General features: G+C 35.0%; 1 protein-coding gene across 1 annotated transcript; it reads right to left on the bottom strand.

Moving 5' to 3' along the window:
* Positions 1-200: 200 nt before the first annotated feature.
* On the bottom strand, positions 201-1,770 carry LOC120191532 (transcription factor RAX2-like). Its single transcript, XM_039194471.1, has 3 exons — positions 1,554-1,770; positions 1,333-1,462; positions 201-1,053 (listed from the first exon to the last, which is right to left on the bottom strand). The coding sequence occupies exons 1-3, from the start codon at positions 1,687-1,689 to the stop codon at positions 360-362; spliced, it is 960 nt and encodes a 319-aa protein (XP_039050402.1). The 5' UTR covers positions 1,690-1,770; the 3' UTR covers positions 201-359.
* Positions 1,771-17,756: the final 15,986 nt, after the last annotated feature.

Raw genomic sequence — 17,756 nt, forward strand, 5'->3', positions numbered from 1 at the left:
CGGAATACAGCATATAACAGTGCATGCTTGGTTTATTTTGATACCGGTGATTCTTTGTTCTTGAATAATGATTACTGGTCTAGCTTTCATAAACAATTTTTTTATTGGAGGGGTTGCAGCGAGTGAGAGGTTCGTACAACAATACACCATTATCACCTCTCTAAAAGAAAATTGCGCATAAAAGGCATTAGATTTAGAGCTTTACCATGTACTGTCAAAAGTAGAAATATTTCATTTCATCATAACACACAAACCCAGAAACTTAAAGTCTTTAATCTCTACACTATCAAATCCATCAATCTAACCTTGGCCCCTTACCCCATCAAATCTTTCTGATTTTACACCTGCAGTCAGTGGATTCAGTGGTAGTAGCACATGACTTTCTCTTCTGTCTTGTTTTCATCAATGAAGTTGTCATTACAGACATTATTACTGCTACAGCTAATCAAACTCTTAATCTCTTCAAGATCTTTGTTGAAATTGTACCCACTTGGCTTCTCGATCCACTGGTTAACATCTTCACCCCTAGCATTGGTGTCATGATTCAACATGAACTTAAGATCATCTCTATAGCCATTAGGGGCACCAAAACCCTGGAAATTACTCATGTCTTCTTGCTTGATCTCTCTCCCGTGGCTGATGTGGCTAGAGCTTCCATCAGATGAACTGCAGCTTGGTTCTCCACTCCCAAACATGAGAAAATTTTCTTTCGCTGGATAATACTGAAAGTAACTCACCAAACCCTCTGAAGGGTGAATAAAAGAAGAATTGATAGCCAAGGTAGCGTTGTCGTTCAAAATATCAGGCTGAACCGATGACATTGGTTGAAAGGACGTGAAAGATCCAGTTGGAGTGTAATAAGTAGGGCAGTCTTTGTACAGAGATGATAATGGAACAGATGGGGTTCGATGAGAAGATGGGAATGGTAATGGTTTTCTCTGGGATTGACAACTCATAGTCATGGCCATGAGTTTCTTCTTAAGCTTGGTGTTCCAGTAGTTCTTGATATCATTGTCGGTCCTCCCCGGTAACTGAGCCGCTATTATTGACCATCTGCAACCATAATAAGTAAATCAAATCCACTAGATAATGGTTTGTTCAAATTGGACTTGGCATGCATGCACAAGAATAAACTAGTTTATTTTCTTTGTTACCTTTTAGATAAACTTACATTCATATTCTTCCATCATCAAGGCGGCTGATAATTTTGGTTAAAGTGAAATGATCGACACCTTTACAATTTGAAGTTTATTCGTTTATAGTTTTAATTCTTCCTTTGAGATCATAATGAGCCAGTAGGAGAGGAAGGAAGGAGTTAAAATGAAAACCTACCTGCTTCCAATACTGGCAAACAGGCTGCAGATAATCCTATCTTCTTCGTCAGTAAAATCACCATGTTTGATGTTTGGCCTGAGATAGTTTAACCATCTCAATCTGCAGCTCTTCCCACATCTTTTCAGGCCTAATATAAAGACGACAAATATTAGTTAAAAAAAACCAGAAGAAATAAAGGGAGAGGGTGTAGATCTGTGTATATATATATATATGTTTACCAGCTTTCTGAGGAAGAGAAATCCAATTCCCACCAGTTCCATATTTGTGGATGTAGTCCTTGAGCTTTGAGTCTTCTTCAGTAGACCATGGCCCTTTCTTCACGTTAGCCTTATCGCAGCAAGGAGCCCTCCCCATCTCTCTTTGATCTTCCTTATGTCTCTTAGATATATACGCTGACTTGTTTAAGAAACCAAAGGATCTCCCTTTCCAAGTAAACTTTGGTGCAATATGAGAGATTTGGCGTGGTACCTCTTGCCTTTTATTAACAAAAACTGGTCACACTAGGGACAAAAAGATGACATTTTTAATTATTAAGTTTTTCAGAGGTACATCTAAACCTTTCGTCGGTTTCCAACTCCTATATGCTAATTAGCTATTCCATAATATAACCTTAAATTTCAATTTTTATGTTAAAAATATGTGAATGAAAAAGAAAAATCCATATTAATATAAAACAGATAAAATTTAATATAAAGATTATAAATATATAATTTCATATATTTGAAACTAAGTGTAATTCAAAACATTCTTCTAAGTCTATATAAATCATAATTTTAAAATCTAAATACCTACTGTATACTTAGAGGTAAAATAAAATTGGTCACAAAAATTTTATCATATAATAATCTTTAACTAAAATTCTTAATCATTAAATAATATTTTATGTTAGAATTTAAATTAATAACTGATCCTTCATTATATTTTTCTTTTTTTAATTAAATAATTTGTTTTGGTTTTCATTCTTTTTATCAAAGCCAAGGGATATGGTAGAAAAATAAAAAAGTCAAACCCATGACTATTGTCCACGACCACTTAAATAAACATTTATTACTATCAAAACTGCCTGTCTTCAACTGGTCCACTCAAACATTTCTTTTCTAAATTTGAGATAAATAAGATCCACGTTATGGAAATGACATTTAATTATTGAGATAATAAAACTTCATACTTAAAATAGGCGATAACACTAAAAAAAAAATCACCCTAACGCATTTTATTTACATGTCAGACATCCTTTTATCTTTATTTACCGATTTAACATCCTTTGTAAGAAGGTGCAACCCATGCCTTACGCTGATCTGGTGCCACGAGGGTTAAGGCGCGACCCATGAAGCTGACATGGCGACACGCTGGATAAGGCTCGGTGCATGGGTCGCGCCTTCTGCCACGTAGGAATATAGCGTGGTGCATGGATCGCGACTTCCTGCAATTATAACAAGCCCCATAATGGCACGGTGCATGGGTCGCGCCTTGCATAATTGCATCCGCACTTCTCGGGTTTAAAGCATCTCCTCTCGACTATAAATACCTCTCGACTATAAATACCCCTCTCCCCCGTAAACTCTCTCACAACTCCCTCTCAACCAAGAAACTAATACAATAATCCTCTCAACCAGTAAAAAACACCCGACAATCCTCTTATATTTGATTCAGAAGTTCATTCGATCTTTCGTTATAAGGTAATTTTTTTATAATATTTTTTATAATTATATATAATTATTTGAAAAAATATTGTATTAATCGTTTTCAATTAATTTTTATGGTTGTAAAATTGTAAAGCGGGAGCATACGTCGAAATATTTTTGCTGGTACGGTAATAATATAAAATTATATTATTTACGCTTATGTGTGTGTAAAACTTTTATTGTGTTATATTTTAATTCATATATTATTTATTTAATTAGGTTTGTTTCAGTTTTTTACAGATATAATATTGTTTCACTTTCAAACTCTAAGAATGACGTAAATTTTAGCTATTGTTTATTATGATGGAGAAATTCGAGAAGATGAAACCGGTGTTGTTTTCGTATCAAATCATTATGTCAAAATATCCTTCAAGAGAAACATAACTCTTGAGGAGTTGATAACGAAAATTTCAAGGAAGGTTCATGTTGGAAGTACTAGAAGAATGTCGTCGCTTCAGTACAGATTTCCAACATCACTGTTGTCATTAACTTATACAGCGTTCAAACTATCGAACAATGATGATGTTGAAATTATGATTGATTCTCAAAGTAATTATTCAGACGTTGATACGGATATGTATGCAAAGTTTGTTGAAGTACGTGCTGTTCGGAGTATGTCATTAAGCTCCTACTATGGGCTGGCTCAACAAGTTGATATCCCGACTACAGTAATGTGTAATGATTTTAATGTCATAATGGAAAATTCGCATCATGCTACCGTCCCATCAACTTCAATGGGGAGACATTCATCAGTAACTCCTTATGATATGTACCGAGATGTGTCCACGAACAATTCGTATGGCAAAATCGCATCCAGTTCAAGGGGAAGACATTCATCTGCCAATTTTTTTGACCTTAATATGGAGATGCCTTCGACGCAACAATCTGTGCAGTTTCCATTTGACACAATGACTTCAAGCTCCAGGGGGAGGCATTCAACTGCGAGCTTTTTCGATTTCAATGTCGATATACCTTATAGTTTAAAGGGAAGACATATAAGTAGTAGGTTCTTTGACCTAAGTGTGAAGAGCATTGAGGAACCATCATCTCCACCAGAAGAACTGCTTCGTGAGCCAAGTGCGAATGGTGCTGAGACTGGACTTTTCATTCACCCAGAATCACCGCAATTCAACTCCGATGATGATGATGATATAGATGAAGTTCCCTCAAATGTGGCACAAATTAACCCTACAGCACACATGTATGAAGCTGATTATGGTGCAATATACGAGCCAAAATTTATGGATATGCCTAATCTCGGTGACTATGGATTTTACTCATCAATAAATAATGGTGATTTATCTTTAGGCATGAAGTTTTCAAGCAAAGAAGAAGCAATGATGGCTATAAAAAATTATAATATTCGTAATTCTGTTCAATCCAGATTCGCCCACTTTACGACATAAAAATATGTATGCCATTGTGCCCGACGTGAAAGCAGATGCAATTGCATGGTTCACGTATTGAAGAGGAAGAGGAAAAACAATATATGGGAACTAACGGTATACAATGGTCCTCACACATGTTGTGTTGGAGGGATCAACCAAGATCATCCCAACTTGGACTCTAAAGTGATCTGGCAAGCCATCATGCCCATGGTAAAAGCAAGCTCACATATAGCGATTGTTGTGTTGATTTCAGCTATACAATCGCATTATGAGTATTCCGTCTCATACATAAAAGCATGGAAGGCAAAGCAGAATGCCATTAAAAAACTTCACAGCGAATGAGATGCATCTTACAAAGAACTTCCAAGTTGGTTTAGGCTGGTGCGGAGGTTGAATCATGGGACAATTGTGGACTTCGAAACCTCCCATGCATACCATAATGATCGAGTTCTTCGCGATCGATGCTAATTCTATCGGGTTTTTTAGACTTACCCACAGTGCATTAATGTTGTCAAATACTGCAAGCCTGTGGTCCAGATCGACAAGACTTTCTTATATGGAAAATACAAGCAAGTTTTACTATTGTCAGTTGTCCAAGATAGTAATCACAACATTCTTCCAGTTGCTTTTGCTCTTGTTGAAGGAGAAGATACAGATTCTTGGGCTTTTTTCCTCCAAAACTTACGTTCACATGTTATCACGAGGGAAAAAAATTATGCCATTTCATATCGCGGAGCTGGGATCAAAGCAGCAATGGAGTCTTTGAGTCCATTGTGGTAGCCACCCTTTGTCCAACATAAGTATTGTATCTGACACATTGTTGCAAACTACCATGAAAGGTTCAAGAAGAATTATGAGCGACAATTACTTGTGTGTATGGATAAGTGAAACCACCCTTTTTCTTTTGATCATTTTCATTTAAAAAAACAAAGTTAGTAAGTTTTACATTTTATGATCATGTTATGAACTACTACCTCAAACATTTGAATCCATGCATCAAGATTTGCAGGTAAAGAACGAGGAAGAATACGATTACATTAGCCTCATCGATAAAGAAATGTGGAAAAACGCATATGATGGTGGATATCGATATGGACACATGACAACCAACTTGGCTGAGCCAATCAATTCGACCTTAAAAGGTGCACGTCATCTACTTGTAGCGACTTTGGTAAAAACTACATATTTTCATTTGGGGTGCTTTTTGCGAAGCTCGGGGGACAAGATCAAACTTGAATGCAAGGCAGTCATGTCTATCACCCTAGATTAGTTACAGAACTACAAAAAAAATTGTTGCATCAAATGGAATGTATGTAACAAGCTTATCTAGAACGCATGAATTGTATCGTGTCACAGAGTTGTCGCGACCTCTTCAAGGGATTGAAGTTGTGTCGTTAAGAGTAAATTTATGGGACAAATGGTGTGACTGCAGGTTTTTTCAAGCTCTGAAGTATCCATGCTCTCATGTGATAGCAGCTTGCTCGCATACCCGTCAAGACTATAACCGTTTTGTGGATCCCGTATACATACTATCATAAGTGTTTAAGGTATATAAATTTGAGTCTCCCCATAGGTAATGACAAAAACCCTAATGAGGTTCAGAATTGGGTTCCGATTGTACCAGATCTAACTTTATTGAGGGACTGTGGTCGTCCAAAATCCACTCAAATTCATTGTGATATGGATATTCGAGAAAAATCTAGGCACGGAAAAAAATATGGCCATTGTAGAAACTCATGATACACTAGAAGAACATGTCCATTTCTGTTGTCATCAAGTAACCATTGATGAGGAATTGATATAGTTTTTGTTTATCAAATAATAATTCTTGTAGTTTAATTTACATTTACTCAAAGTTAATGTCATTTGATAACCACTGACGAAGATTAAAAAAATGATAAAAGAAAACGATATTCAACGTTGGCGTTATATGTGATTATAATAAAATAGATAATAAGTGACAAACTTAAGAAAGTTATCGAACACAATTATTAAATTTTATCAAACTAATAGCAATTTGGTATTTGAATATAATTTTAAATACATCAAACTTACAATAAGTATTAAATGGTAAATAATAATAAAATTACAATAACTGATATTAAATGGTAATAAACAAAATTAACAAAATAAATTAACAAAAAGTCCAACAAAATTAACAAAATAAATTAAGTATTAAATGATAAATAATAAAAAGTACAATAAAAAAAGTCTAATAAACAACTAAATACAAATATAATAAAATATCAAAATCTATCGTTGTCTGTCTCGAGGATGATTTCTTCGTATAACTGGTTCTGACTCCTCACTGTCATCATCATCACCATCGTCATCGTCGTTATCAAGAGTAGATACATTTTGTTGATGAGAAACTGATGACGATGTAGCACCTCCATAGAATAAGGACCCTGGAGGTGTATGATTGACTATCCCACCGCTCATAGAAAACACATACATCGATGAGTGTGAAATCTGTACAGGAGGTGTATGTGCGGCAACCATCGATGATGAGGATGCATCCAACAAATAACAAGCATATGAACCCCAAGTCAGATATGCAAATATAGATCCATAATATCCTCCAAGAGGGGTCATATAATTCTGTGACGGTGGTGGCAGCAGCATCTGGTAAGGGAAAAATGGTGGCAGCATCATATATGGCTACGGGGTGTACGTCGCTGCAGACGGTGGTTGTTGTGAAGGTTCCGGTGGTGCAACTGACGACGAACCAGAAACATCTGCTCTCCGTCCACGAGTCGGGGGATGATAGGGTTGTGACGGTACACGTCTCTGTCGACGTCAATGAATGCTTCATCATCGTGCATCCTCGAAAAGTATAAACGATTTCCCGTTACTGTTGAATCACTCATAATAATCATCTTCAATCGTCAAGTGGTCAACATAAATGGGCTTTCTATGGGGAAGGCATCGATGTCGATCCTCCCACATCATGACCCACTCATAATGCTTCACCAGCCAATCTGTATATGTCTTGGCGCGTCGATCTGTGTTATGCAACTGGTCCATATTGCGAGGTGCTTCCGGAATTGGTTGTACAAAACCAAATTTCCGGAGCACGTGATCAGTGGGGTACCACTCGACAATCACATAACAGATCAAAAGGACCACCGCTATCCAAACATCTGATGGGCCCCTCAACTCAGGTGGGATGCACATCCTCATATCATCATTAGAATATGGAGCACATTCAAACTAAAACAAATATATATAATTCTTATCAAAATAATAATATAATTATATAACTATAATACAAAATCGATTTTTAAACATTAAAATGCATACCTCTGTGCCAGCCTTCTGATTGATTAACAGCCTGGTTATTTCTAATTCATCATGTAGATCAAGATCCGATGATTTTTCCTGTCAATAGACCACATATTCAAGGAATTTTTTTATTATACAATAGATAAAAAGAATAATATACGATATCAGTTTTTTAATTACCTCAATAGTAGTGGAAATACGAACGAGTTCTTCACAATAGGACATAAAAAGGGCAAGCGATATTATGCCCAAGATGCAGTAGAAGGAGACATTCGTCGATAGCATTTTTCCTGTAGTCAGTCGCTCGACACATCTCCCTATACAGGAATGCCAAAACTGTCGAGCCCCAACTCAGTGATTCGGCCAGATAAAAGTCTTTAAGATGTCGCAACCACATACAGTGAACTTGGTTGCTCAGTTTTTCCGACATCAGTAATCATCTTATCAGCTGCAGTATGCATGCTCGTGCATATATTTTAACCTAATCCTCTCAGGCGTCCTTACTCAAATTCAGAAAATTTACATCTAACCAATTTAACGGTATCCGACCACCGGAAGCCTCAAGTGCATAAAAACATCCTCAAGCGTAATCGTGCACTCTCTGCACGGAAGATGGAATGTGTGGGTCTCCGGCCTCCACCGCTTCACTAATGCAGAAATCAGGTTTGTTTCTATCTTACAATGATCTTCATATCTAGCTATGTGACCGAATCTAACCTTGACTAAATACGGCCATACACTGGTAGGTATCACTAACTTAAGGTTCCTAATAAAAGGATCTAATATACGGTCGTTCTTCTAAAATATTAATAATTACAAAAATTAATTTATAAAATAATAATCATGCATTAAATAAATAAATTATTACTAATAATTTAAATTAAATTAAAATGTTACTGTATCAGCAAAATATCGAGATATATTATTTCCATCCAAACGAAGCAGGTCACCTTCTATTTTATAACTGCAAAAAAAAATTAATTAAATAAAATATTAAAAAATTTAAAAAGTTAAATAAAATATTAACAAAAAAATTAAATAAAATATGAGAGAATATAAGAGTATTTGAAAGAAGTTGAGAGGATTTGGTGTGATGAAAATGATTGAGAATTGAGGTATTTATAGGGAGGGAATGGGGGTGTGAACAGGTGGGTGGTTGAGAAATTAAAGCAAAGGCGCAGCCCATGCACCGTGCCTTTCTGACGCATGTCAGACTTAAAGCAAAGGCGCGGCCCATGCACCGCGCTATACCCTACGTGGCAGAAGGCGCGACCCATGCACCGCGCCTTATCCAGCGTGTCGCCATGTCAGTATAAGGCGTAGTGTATGGGCAGCGCCTTAGCCAATGTGTCACCAGATCAGTGTAAGGCGCGGTGTATGGGGCGCGCCTTCCTGCAAAGGGTATTAGATCAATGAATAAAAATGAAATGGTGTTTGACATGTAAATAAAGTGCGTCAGGGTGATTTTTTGGTGTTATTGCCCTTACAATATTTCATCTTTATATCACTATTTTGTAAGAAAAGTTATGATGCATGTATAATTATTAGTTGTAGACTATATAAAATATTAAGAATGTGGCATTAATTACCTTGTCTTAATCTGTTTTTATGCGTTTATCAAACCCACCACCTCCTGTTTAATTGAACCATATAGAACCATATGTTGCTACAAATCTTATTTACTAAACATCTAAACAAGATTTGTCACTAAATGAAACTTGAATGTGGAAAACTCATTAAGTTCAAGCATGCCCATTGACTTGAGGAGATAATAATGAACACAAAAGTGAAACCCCATAGATCTAATTATTTATCCGAGATTTCATCTGATCAGATGTCTCCGATTGACTTGTTGATGGTGCCTTTCCAAATTCCAACTATTGACGCATCATAGGTCATTGGTATAGCAGGGTGTCGTAGCCGTCTTTCGGTTGGGCCCCAAAAATGGGCTTCGACTTGAAAAATATGGATTGGAGTCGCCATCGACCACTTTAAAACGAATTTAGGTGGGTCGAACACCATCTTACCTAATCTGCGTTTTTACCAGAAATGTGTCGGGTTTGGGAGTCGGTTACGGTCAAGGAAGGATTAGCACCCTTGAACCACCCTTTCGGTACCAATTATTTTGTCGGTTTTCTTAGTTGCGAAAATTCGAAAGTTAAATTAAAATTTAACAAACCTGATTCAAATTACTTACAATTGATTGATTTGAAAGCGTACCCTTAAAAAAGTCAATAAACATGTTAGAAAAAAGGTAATAAAAACTAACAAAATAGAAAACTGATGAAATAGAGAAGATAAAATAAAACGAATAAAAGAAAGACAAAGAAAAAATAATAATAAAATAACGATAACAAGTAAATTAAATAAAAATACAAAAACGAAAAGAAAAAGAAGAAAAATAAATAAATAAAATAAAAGACATAAAATAAATAAATAAAGTCCATAAAAGCAAATGAAATAAATAAAATACTAGAAAATATTGGTGAAAATAATATATACATAGTAAATAAATAAATAAATGCAAGAGGGGAAAAATATAAAATAAAATTAAATAAATAAAATAGATATAAGATAAACGAAATGATAATATATATATATATAATAAATAAAAACATAAAAAAATAGTAAATATATATATATATATATATATAAATTAATGAAACAAATAATGAAAATTAACATATATATATATGTAATCTAAAAATATATATATACTAAAGTAAAAAAGAAAATGCATAAAATATAAAAAAATATTACATGAAAAAAAGAAAAAAAACAAAACAATTAAATAAAATGAGTAACAAGAGAAATGTGTGTATAAATAAAATTAAGTAAATAAAATAATAATAATTAAAACGTAAATGTAAGGGATTAAACCAAAATTAAAAAAAAAGCTATATTTTTTTTTCATTTTCGAATCGTTTACAATAGCTTTGCTTTTGTATTTTCCGTACTTTCCTCTGTATTTTGTATGTCAATCCTCTGTTACAAATGGGGAGGATTATATGTATTTATAGTGGAAAAAACTAACTATTTTTAGAATCATATTAACAATAGAATCCTAATGCAACTAGACTCCTTGCTCGGTTGTTGCACGTTTGTTGGTGTGGTTGTTGCTTTAAAAGATATGGTGGTGGAAGAGTCCTCTTAGGAGATGAACTCTTGCTAGTTCTATCTTTTAAGAAAATACGTGTCTACAGCTGCCCCTCTTTGTCCTTTTTCGTGGAACGAAAAATAGGACAAAGAGAAAAAGACACAAATTTTCGTTTAGTGGAGTTGAAGAATAACTCCCTGTCGAATTGAGTTACAGATGGCTCATCCGTCATGAAGTCGAGTCCATCTTGAAATGATTTGAATCAGAATGTGGCTTCTCTTTGTAGTCCACTTTGGTCTTCTTCTCGGTTTAAAGACCTTGGCTAAAAATTCGACTGGAAAGTAATCCCTTGACTCTATAATGTGGTTGATATGCCCTCGAGCTGAATGAAACTGAACTCGAAAAGTCTTCGTTTACAGATAGCTTTTCTCGACTTAAGCTATACTGACGGAAAAAATGCTTTTGCTACTAAGGCACGGCTAACCCAGATCTTCTTCTCGGCTTGAAAACCTCGATTGCAGTCGGACAATAGTGTGATTGAGGTGTCATCGAGCTGAATGGAATCGAACTCGACAATTTTCGTTGACAGATAGCCCTTCTTGCCTTGAGCTATGCTGTAAATTTGATTTACCTCTGAGTTGAATGTAATCGAACTCGAGGTCTTTGGTGATAGATAACCCTTCTTTGAGTTGGATATTCTTCGTCATGAAGTTGAAATCCAATCTAGAGATGGATGCTGCTTGTGTGCACGATTCCCCTTCGTCGTGAAGTTGAAACCGCGGGTGGCCCCTTCGTCGTGAAGTTGAGCCTGGTAATTGGATATTCTTCATCGTGAATTTGAAATCCAAGTGGGTAATATTGTTCCGAGTCCAATATCCTCCGTCGTGAAGTTGAAATTGGCTCTGGAACTGGGAAATTGTTTGTTGACAGCCAGTCGCCCCTTCACTGTGAAGTTGAGCTTGTGTTGTCTTGAGTTCAATATCCTTCGCTGTAAAGTTGAAATTGACTCTGAATGAAACTGGAAATTTGTTTCTTGACAATCAGTCGCCCCTTCATTGTGAAGTTGAGCTTGTGTTGTCTTGAGTTCAATATCCCTCGATGTGAAATTGAAATTGGCTCTGAAACTGGAAAGCCCCTTCGTCGTGAAGTTAAGCCTCAAATGGCATGATATCCTCCATCGTGGAGTTGAAATCGTGGATGTACGGGTACGATATCCTCCGTCGTGGAGTTGAAATCGCGGACGGCTCATTCGTCGTGAAGTTGAGCCTTGACTTAAATATCCTTCGTCGTGAAGTTGAAATCCAAGTATTATTTGTTGCGGGTGGACACGATTCCCTTTGTCGTGAAGTTAAAACCATGGATGACCCCTTTATTGTGAAGTTTGGCTTCGATTTAGATATTCTCTGTCGTGAAGTTGAAATCTACTCTCGAGCAAATGAAACAACCTCAAGTGAGACAAAGTCTGTTTTAAGAAAAGCAATCTCAAGTGAGATAATCATCTGCATTAAATGAGACTGTCTCAAGCGAGACAAAATTTATATTGGAAATTTTAAATCTGAAGATGAATGTCGATCTTTGAATCTGTCGAGTTGGTTGAAGTGTGACTTCTTGCTGCTGAGTTAAGCAGCCACCATCGATTTTTACAAACTCTTTTGAATCAAGTATCTTTCGCCTTGAAGTTGAAACTTGACTCTAAAGTTGCAAAACTTATGTATATGAAAAAATGATAAATATGATGCTCTAAAATATATGCATAATGAACGAGTTCTTGTTTTATTCCTTGGACAGAATCTCATTTTTTGCCTGCTGGTTCCTACATGTGGAGGAAAAGCCTTTGGAAGATCTGATCGTTCGCATCAGGATTTTGAATCCCTGGAGATGCCCCAATATTCAATGTTGAATCTCCAAAAATGCCCCAACATTAAAAGTGCCCCTATTGTTCCTCATTTCTTGCTTCAACATTAATTCTAAGCATGAGATTACTGTTTGAGAGCCACATGTCATTTACCAAGATCCACTCTAGAGAGATTGTCTTGTTTGAAAAAATATTTCTCTTTTATTTTCAAAGTTCTAAAAATATCAATTAAAAAAGTTTTGAAAAAGTTTTGAAAATATTGCCCCTTTCACGGTTTTACAATTGAAACGACTCATAAAACTAGAGTTCATTGGATATCAAAGAATTAATTAAATTGTTAATCCTTCAATAAATTCTAGCTATTCGACAAGTGTCAAGATCAAAGCTATCTTTGGGAAATGGTTAAGTAAGGAAAGGATAAAAAAAGTCTTAGGTTATTGTATTTGGTAAAAGGTTTGGCATTTTTGTTTATTTGATGCTCAAAGGTTTGATGGGGTAGCTTGTATGCTCGTCTACTGGAAGTGTTCTCCGACTCCCAGCTTTCATGGTCACGCTCGGATTGTGCGATGCCTTATCAAGGAATTTGTGCGATCGCCTCAGCTGCCCAATTTTTGTATTCGAGTCGCCTTTTCAGGTTTTCAACTTGAATCCTCCTTTGGTTTCAAGACGATATTCGGAATTTACGTCTTGAACCCCCTTTGTTATTTTTCTCTATCATGCATTAATTACATTGTTTTTTGTAAATAAATATTAATCCTGATGGGCGGGATGAAATATGGAGATAGTCTCTTCTATTCAGAACTTCATGTATGATTAGAATGGACTTTTAAGGCACGTAATGTAGGCCATGGTTCATGGTTATGAAAGAAAGGGATAAATAGGCCCAACCAAGTGTTTAAGGGTGATTGAACCAAGGATCAATTCATTCTGATGTCTTCAATCATATCTTGCTCAATTTGAATCTGCTCGTATGTGTCTCTTTTGATGCTCTATGATCTTCGAGTGGAGTGATTCAGTGATTCAGAAATGATTGTGCTTGATCAATCTCATTTGATGCTCTATAATCTTCGAGTGAAGTGGTTCAGTGATTTAGAAATGATTGTGCTTGATCAATCTCATAGTTTGAATCGAGAGAATCTTTGCATATGAATCTTGTCTTCTTTTTTCTTCAATTTTCCTTTGTTTTTTTTTCTTTTTATTTTCTCTTTGCTTTTGTTTTCTCTTTTGTTTTCTCTTTTTGTCCTGATTGAATCTTCACACTTGGCATTTGGTTCACTTTTCGGTATCTCATCTGAATCAATGTCTTTACTCATGCGAGCATATTTTCTCCACCTTGCCCCCTAGTGTGGAGGGTGATCCTTGGTTAGGGTTGAATCAGAAGAAAAATACTATAGGCTCAAAGGGGGACACAAGGGATATATATTTTCTCATGTTGTGAAGGGGTAAAGAAAGAAAGACGTTCATCATTTCATACATGGAATCTTTCATAGAAGAGGTATCCTCAGGGGGATAGATTTTCAGGATTAATTTTATTCACATGAAAATAGTGTAATTAATGCATGATAGAATTATTTCGAGTGAATTCTTCTTTTTGCTTCTTGCCCCTAACATGTCTTAATGTTCAAGCTCCCTACGAGATGCCCCAAGTTGTGTCTTAGAAGAATACTCATGTTCAAATGAACAACTCAATGCCTTGGGTTTTAATGGTATAAAAATGTCAATTTTGAGTCTAAAAAGACAATGGTGTGACTTTATTGACTCAAAGAAAGGTATAGGTGTATCAAAAAGATAAAGGCATTGTTAAAAAAAATTCAAAAGGAGGTAATGTCAAAATTTAGTCTTTTTGGTAATGACCATGAGTTATTTTGGGTAAAGAATCAAGGTATTTTATTTTTGGGTTTGAGACAGGATAAGAAAGGTCTAATCCTTCCATATGTCAAAAAATCTATAATTCTTGAAGTATTAAAAGAATCCTTAATTCATTTAATATTCGAAGAAATAAAAATTTGTTCAATTGCTCCACCTTAGAAAGTAGCATAAATTCAATCGTTTAAAAGATTAAGCAAACAGGAAAGATCAAAGATGTGTTCAAACAAAACAATCCTCTAAGTGCAAATGATATATGCAATGCCCCCTTCTTCGGCTGTCCATGCCCCTGAATCCATCAGGTTTTGGATCTCGCGCTTCAGCGCCTTATAGTTCTCAGAGGAATGTTTGGAGCATCCTATGTGGTAACTGCAAACAGCTTCAACATCGTAACCCTTAGGATATGTGGACTCTTTTCTCAGATCATCCTGCCAGGCTTAGTCGTACAACCAGCAGATCGGGCTCATTCGTTGTGATTTCAGTTTTTTTTTCTTTTGATGTTACAATCTTGCTTCCATGTGGTGTAAAACCACTTCATCGAATTCTCCTTGAAGAAATTTCATGTTTATGAAAATGCTTAAAAAATGAAATGTAGATGCAAAATGCAAAATGTAAAAATGCATGAAATGTTCGAGTCATTGATCCAAAAACATGTCTGTTATTATAAATAATCTTTATTGGGACAAAAGTGTTTTATCTTTTAAGAGACAATAAACATATTTAAATGTACATCCAGAATAAATCTTCTAGACCCGGAACAGGTTGACTAGTCATTTGCCTTCGTCTTTCACCGGTTGAATAACCTGTTGAACCACTCCGGCTTCTCTGGATGAACCGTGAAAATGTTGAGTTGTTTTTTGTACTGGTTCCCAAAAAGTGTCGAATAACTGCATCTCTGGCTTTCATCCTTTGTTGAATCGGAAATTCCATTGAAATCCTCCATCAAAGGGATTATCCGAAGTTCATTTGCTTGTTTCTTGAATTTATCGACAGTGACTTGCCATCTTGTTCTTGTTGTCTTTGAATAGACTCTCGAGGTCAGTAACCTTTTTCTCGTCTTGCCCCTGCCACCTTTGTCAACCCATTTTTGAAAAGTTAACTTTTGATGTACTTGATTGTGGACACCATGTCTTCTTGATCGAATGTGACACATAGTTGTCTTGCAAATTATCCTCATTTTCTTTCTGAGTCTTTTCTGACCATAGTCGGACCCCTGCGTTTTTCATCTCTTATATTACAACCCCTTTGTCCATTAATACAAATTATTTATGGTTAACGAATACGTTTTTTTTGTGGATCAATACATCTTTTGAATGATGCAGATGATGGAAATAAAATAAAAGAGAGAAAAAATGAAAAAGAGTTAGTAAGGTAAAGATAATAATAATGAAAATAAAATGTCCTACCCCACATGATATCTACCCCGCATGCTTTAATTCCTACCCGGACATGATCTCTATCCCACATGCTAATTCCACACAAATCCTAACCGCATATTTGTCTAGTTCGCATGCTTTGAACAAAAAGTAAAGCATGAAACAAAGCAGCCTAGGGTTTGGAATGAGGTTTTGGGGTGGGCTCTAATTCTCCATAGCCTCCCGGTTTAGGTTCTAAAAAACGGGACCCGAGTTCTCCTTGCCGGTGCCCCCTTGGGCTTACCAAACCCTTAGTCCTAAGCCCATTACAAGCTTATGTGGACTAAGTTAAACTCAAGAGGAAACATTCCCTTATGCCTGCACGGTGAATAAATTCACACGAAGACATAAGGCATATGAATCTCGAAGGCTACTTGTTAGGCCCGCACGGTGAATAAATTCACACGAAGGCGTCGTTTTCACCCCCACTTAAAAGGGTTCGGAGCTCGGGTATAGAGCTAGAGATGGAAACTTTTTCAAAAATCTGAAATCATTGAAAAAACGTCAGTACAGCTATTTACTGGGAAAAAAAACAATCAAAGATAAATAATTGGAATCGAATAAATAAATTAAAATTTAAACTTGTAATTTTCGCTAAAAAAGACAGCATAAAATTAATTTCGGCCTGACTCACTTACTTGTCTCCAGCGGAGTCGCCAAATTGTCGTAACCGTCTTTCGGTTGGGCCCCAGAATTGAGCTTCGACTTGAAAAATGTGGATTGGAGTCGCCACCAACCACTTTAAAATGAATTTAGGTGGGTCGGACACCATCTTACCTAATCTGCGTTTTTACCAGAAATGTGTCGGGTTCGGGAGTCGGTTACGGTCAAGGAAGGATTAACACCCTTGAACCACTCTTTCGGTACCAATTAATTTGTTGATTGTCTTAGTTGCGAAAATTCGAAAGTTAAATTAAAATTTAACAAACCCGATTCAAATTACTTACAATTGATTGATTTGAAAGCGTACTCTTAAAAAAGTCAATAAACATGATAGAAAAAAGGTAATAAAAACTAACAAAATAGAAAACTGATGAAATAGAGAAGATAAAATAAAACCAATAAAAGAAAGACAAAGAAAAAAAAGAATAAAATAACGATAACAAGTAAATTAAATAAAAATATAGAAACGAAAAGAAAAATAAATAAATAAAATTAAAGACATAAAATAAATAAATAAAGTCCATAAAAGCAAATGAAATAAATAAAATACTAAAAAATAATAGTGAAAATAATATATACATAGTAAATAAATAAATAAATGCAAGAGGAAAAAAATATAAAATTAAATTAAATAAATAAAATAGATATATGATAAACGAAATGATAATATATATATATATATATATATAATAAATAAAAACATAAAAAAATAGTAAATATATATATAAATTAATAAAACAGATAATGAAAATTAACATATATATATATATATATATGTAATCTAAAAATATATATATACTAAAGTAAGAAAGAAAATACATAAAATATAAAAAATATTACATGAAAAAAAAATTAAATAAAATGAGTAACAACATAAATGTGTGTAAATAAAATAATAATAATTAAAACGTAAATGTAAGGGATCAAACCAAAAGTAAAAAAAATGTTACATTTTATTTCATTTTCGAATCGTTTACAATAGCTTTACCTTTGTATTTTCCGTACTTTCCTCTGTATTTTGTATGTCAATCCTCTGTTACAAATGGAGAGGATTACATGTATTTATAGTGAGAAAAAAAAACTAACTATTTTTAGAATCCTAATACAACTAGAGTCATTGCTCTGTTGTTGCACGTTTGTTGGTATGATTTTTGCTTTAAAAAATAT

This window comes from Hibiscus syriacus, unplaced genomic scaffold (genome assembly GCF_006381635.1).
Source record: "Hibiscus syriacus cultivar Baekdansim isolate YM2019G1 unplaced genomic scaffold, ASM638163v2 tig00116970_pilon, whole genome shotgun sequence".
Taxonomy (NCBI): Eukaryota; Viridiplantae; Streptophyta; class Magnoliopsida; order Malvales; family Malvaceae; genus Hibiscus; species Hibiscus syriacus.

Excerpts from the sequence above, each read along its gene's own strand:
- LOC120191532 (XM_039194471.1), bottom strand. The coding sequence starts at position 1,689 with ATGGGGAGGGCTCCTTGCTGCGATAAGGCTAACGTGAAGAAAGGGCCA. Across the intron at positions 1,463-1,553 it reads TTCTCTTCCTCAGAAAGCTG|GCCTGAAAAGATGTGGGAAG; the intron begins GTAAACATATAT and ends TCTTTATATTAG. Across the intron at positions 1,054-1,332 it reads TTTGCCAGTATTGGAAGCAG|ATGGTCAATAATAGCGGCTC; the intron begins GTAGGTTTTCAT and ends TTATGGTTGCAG.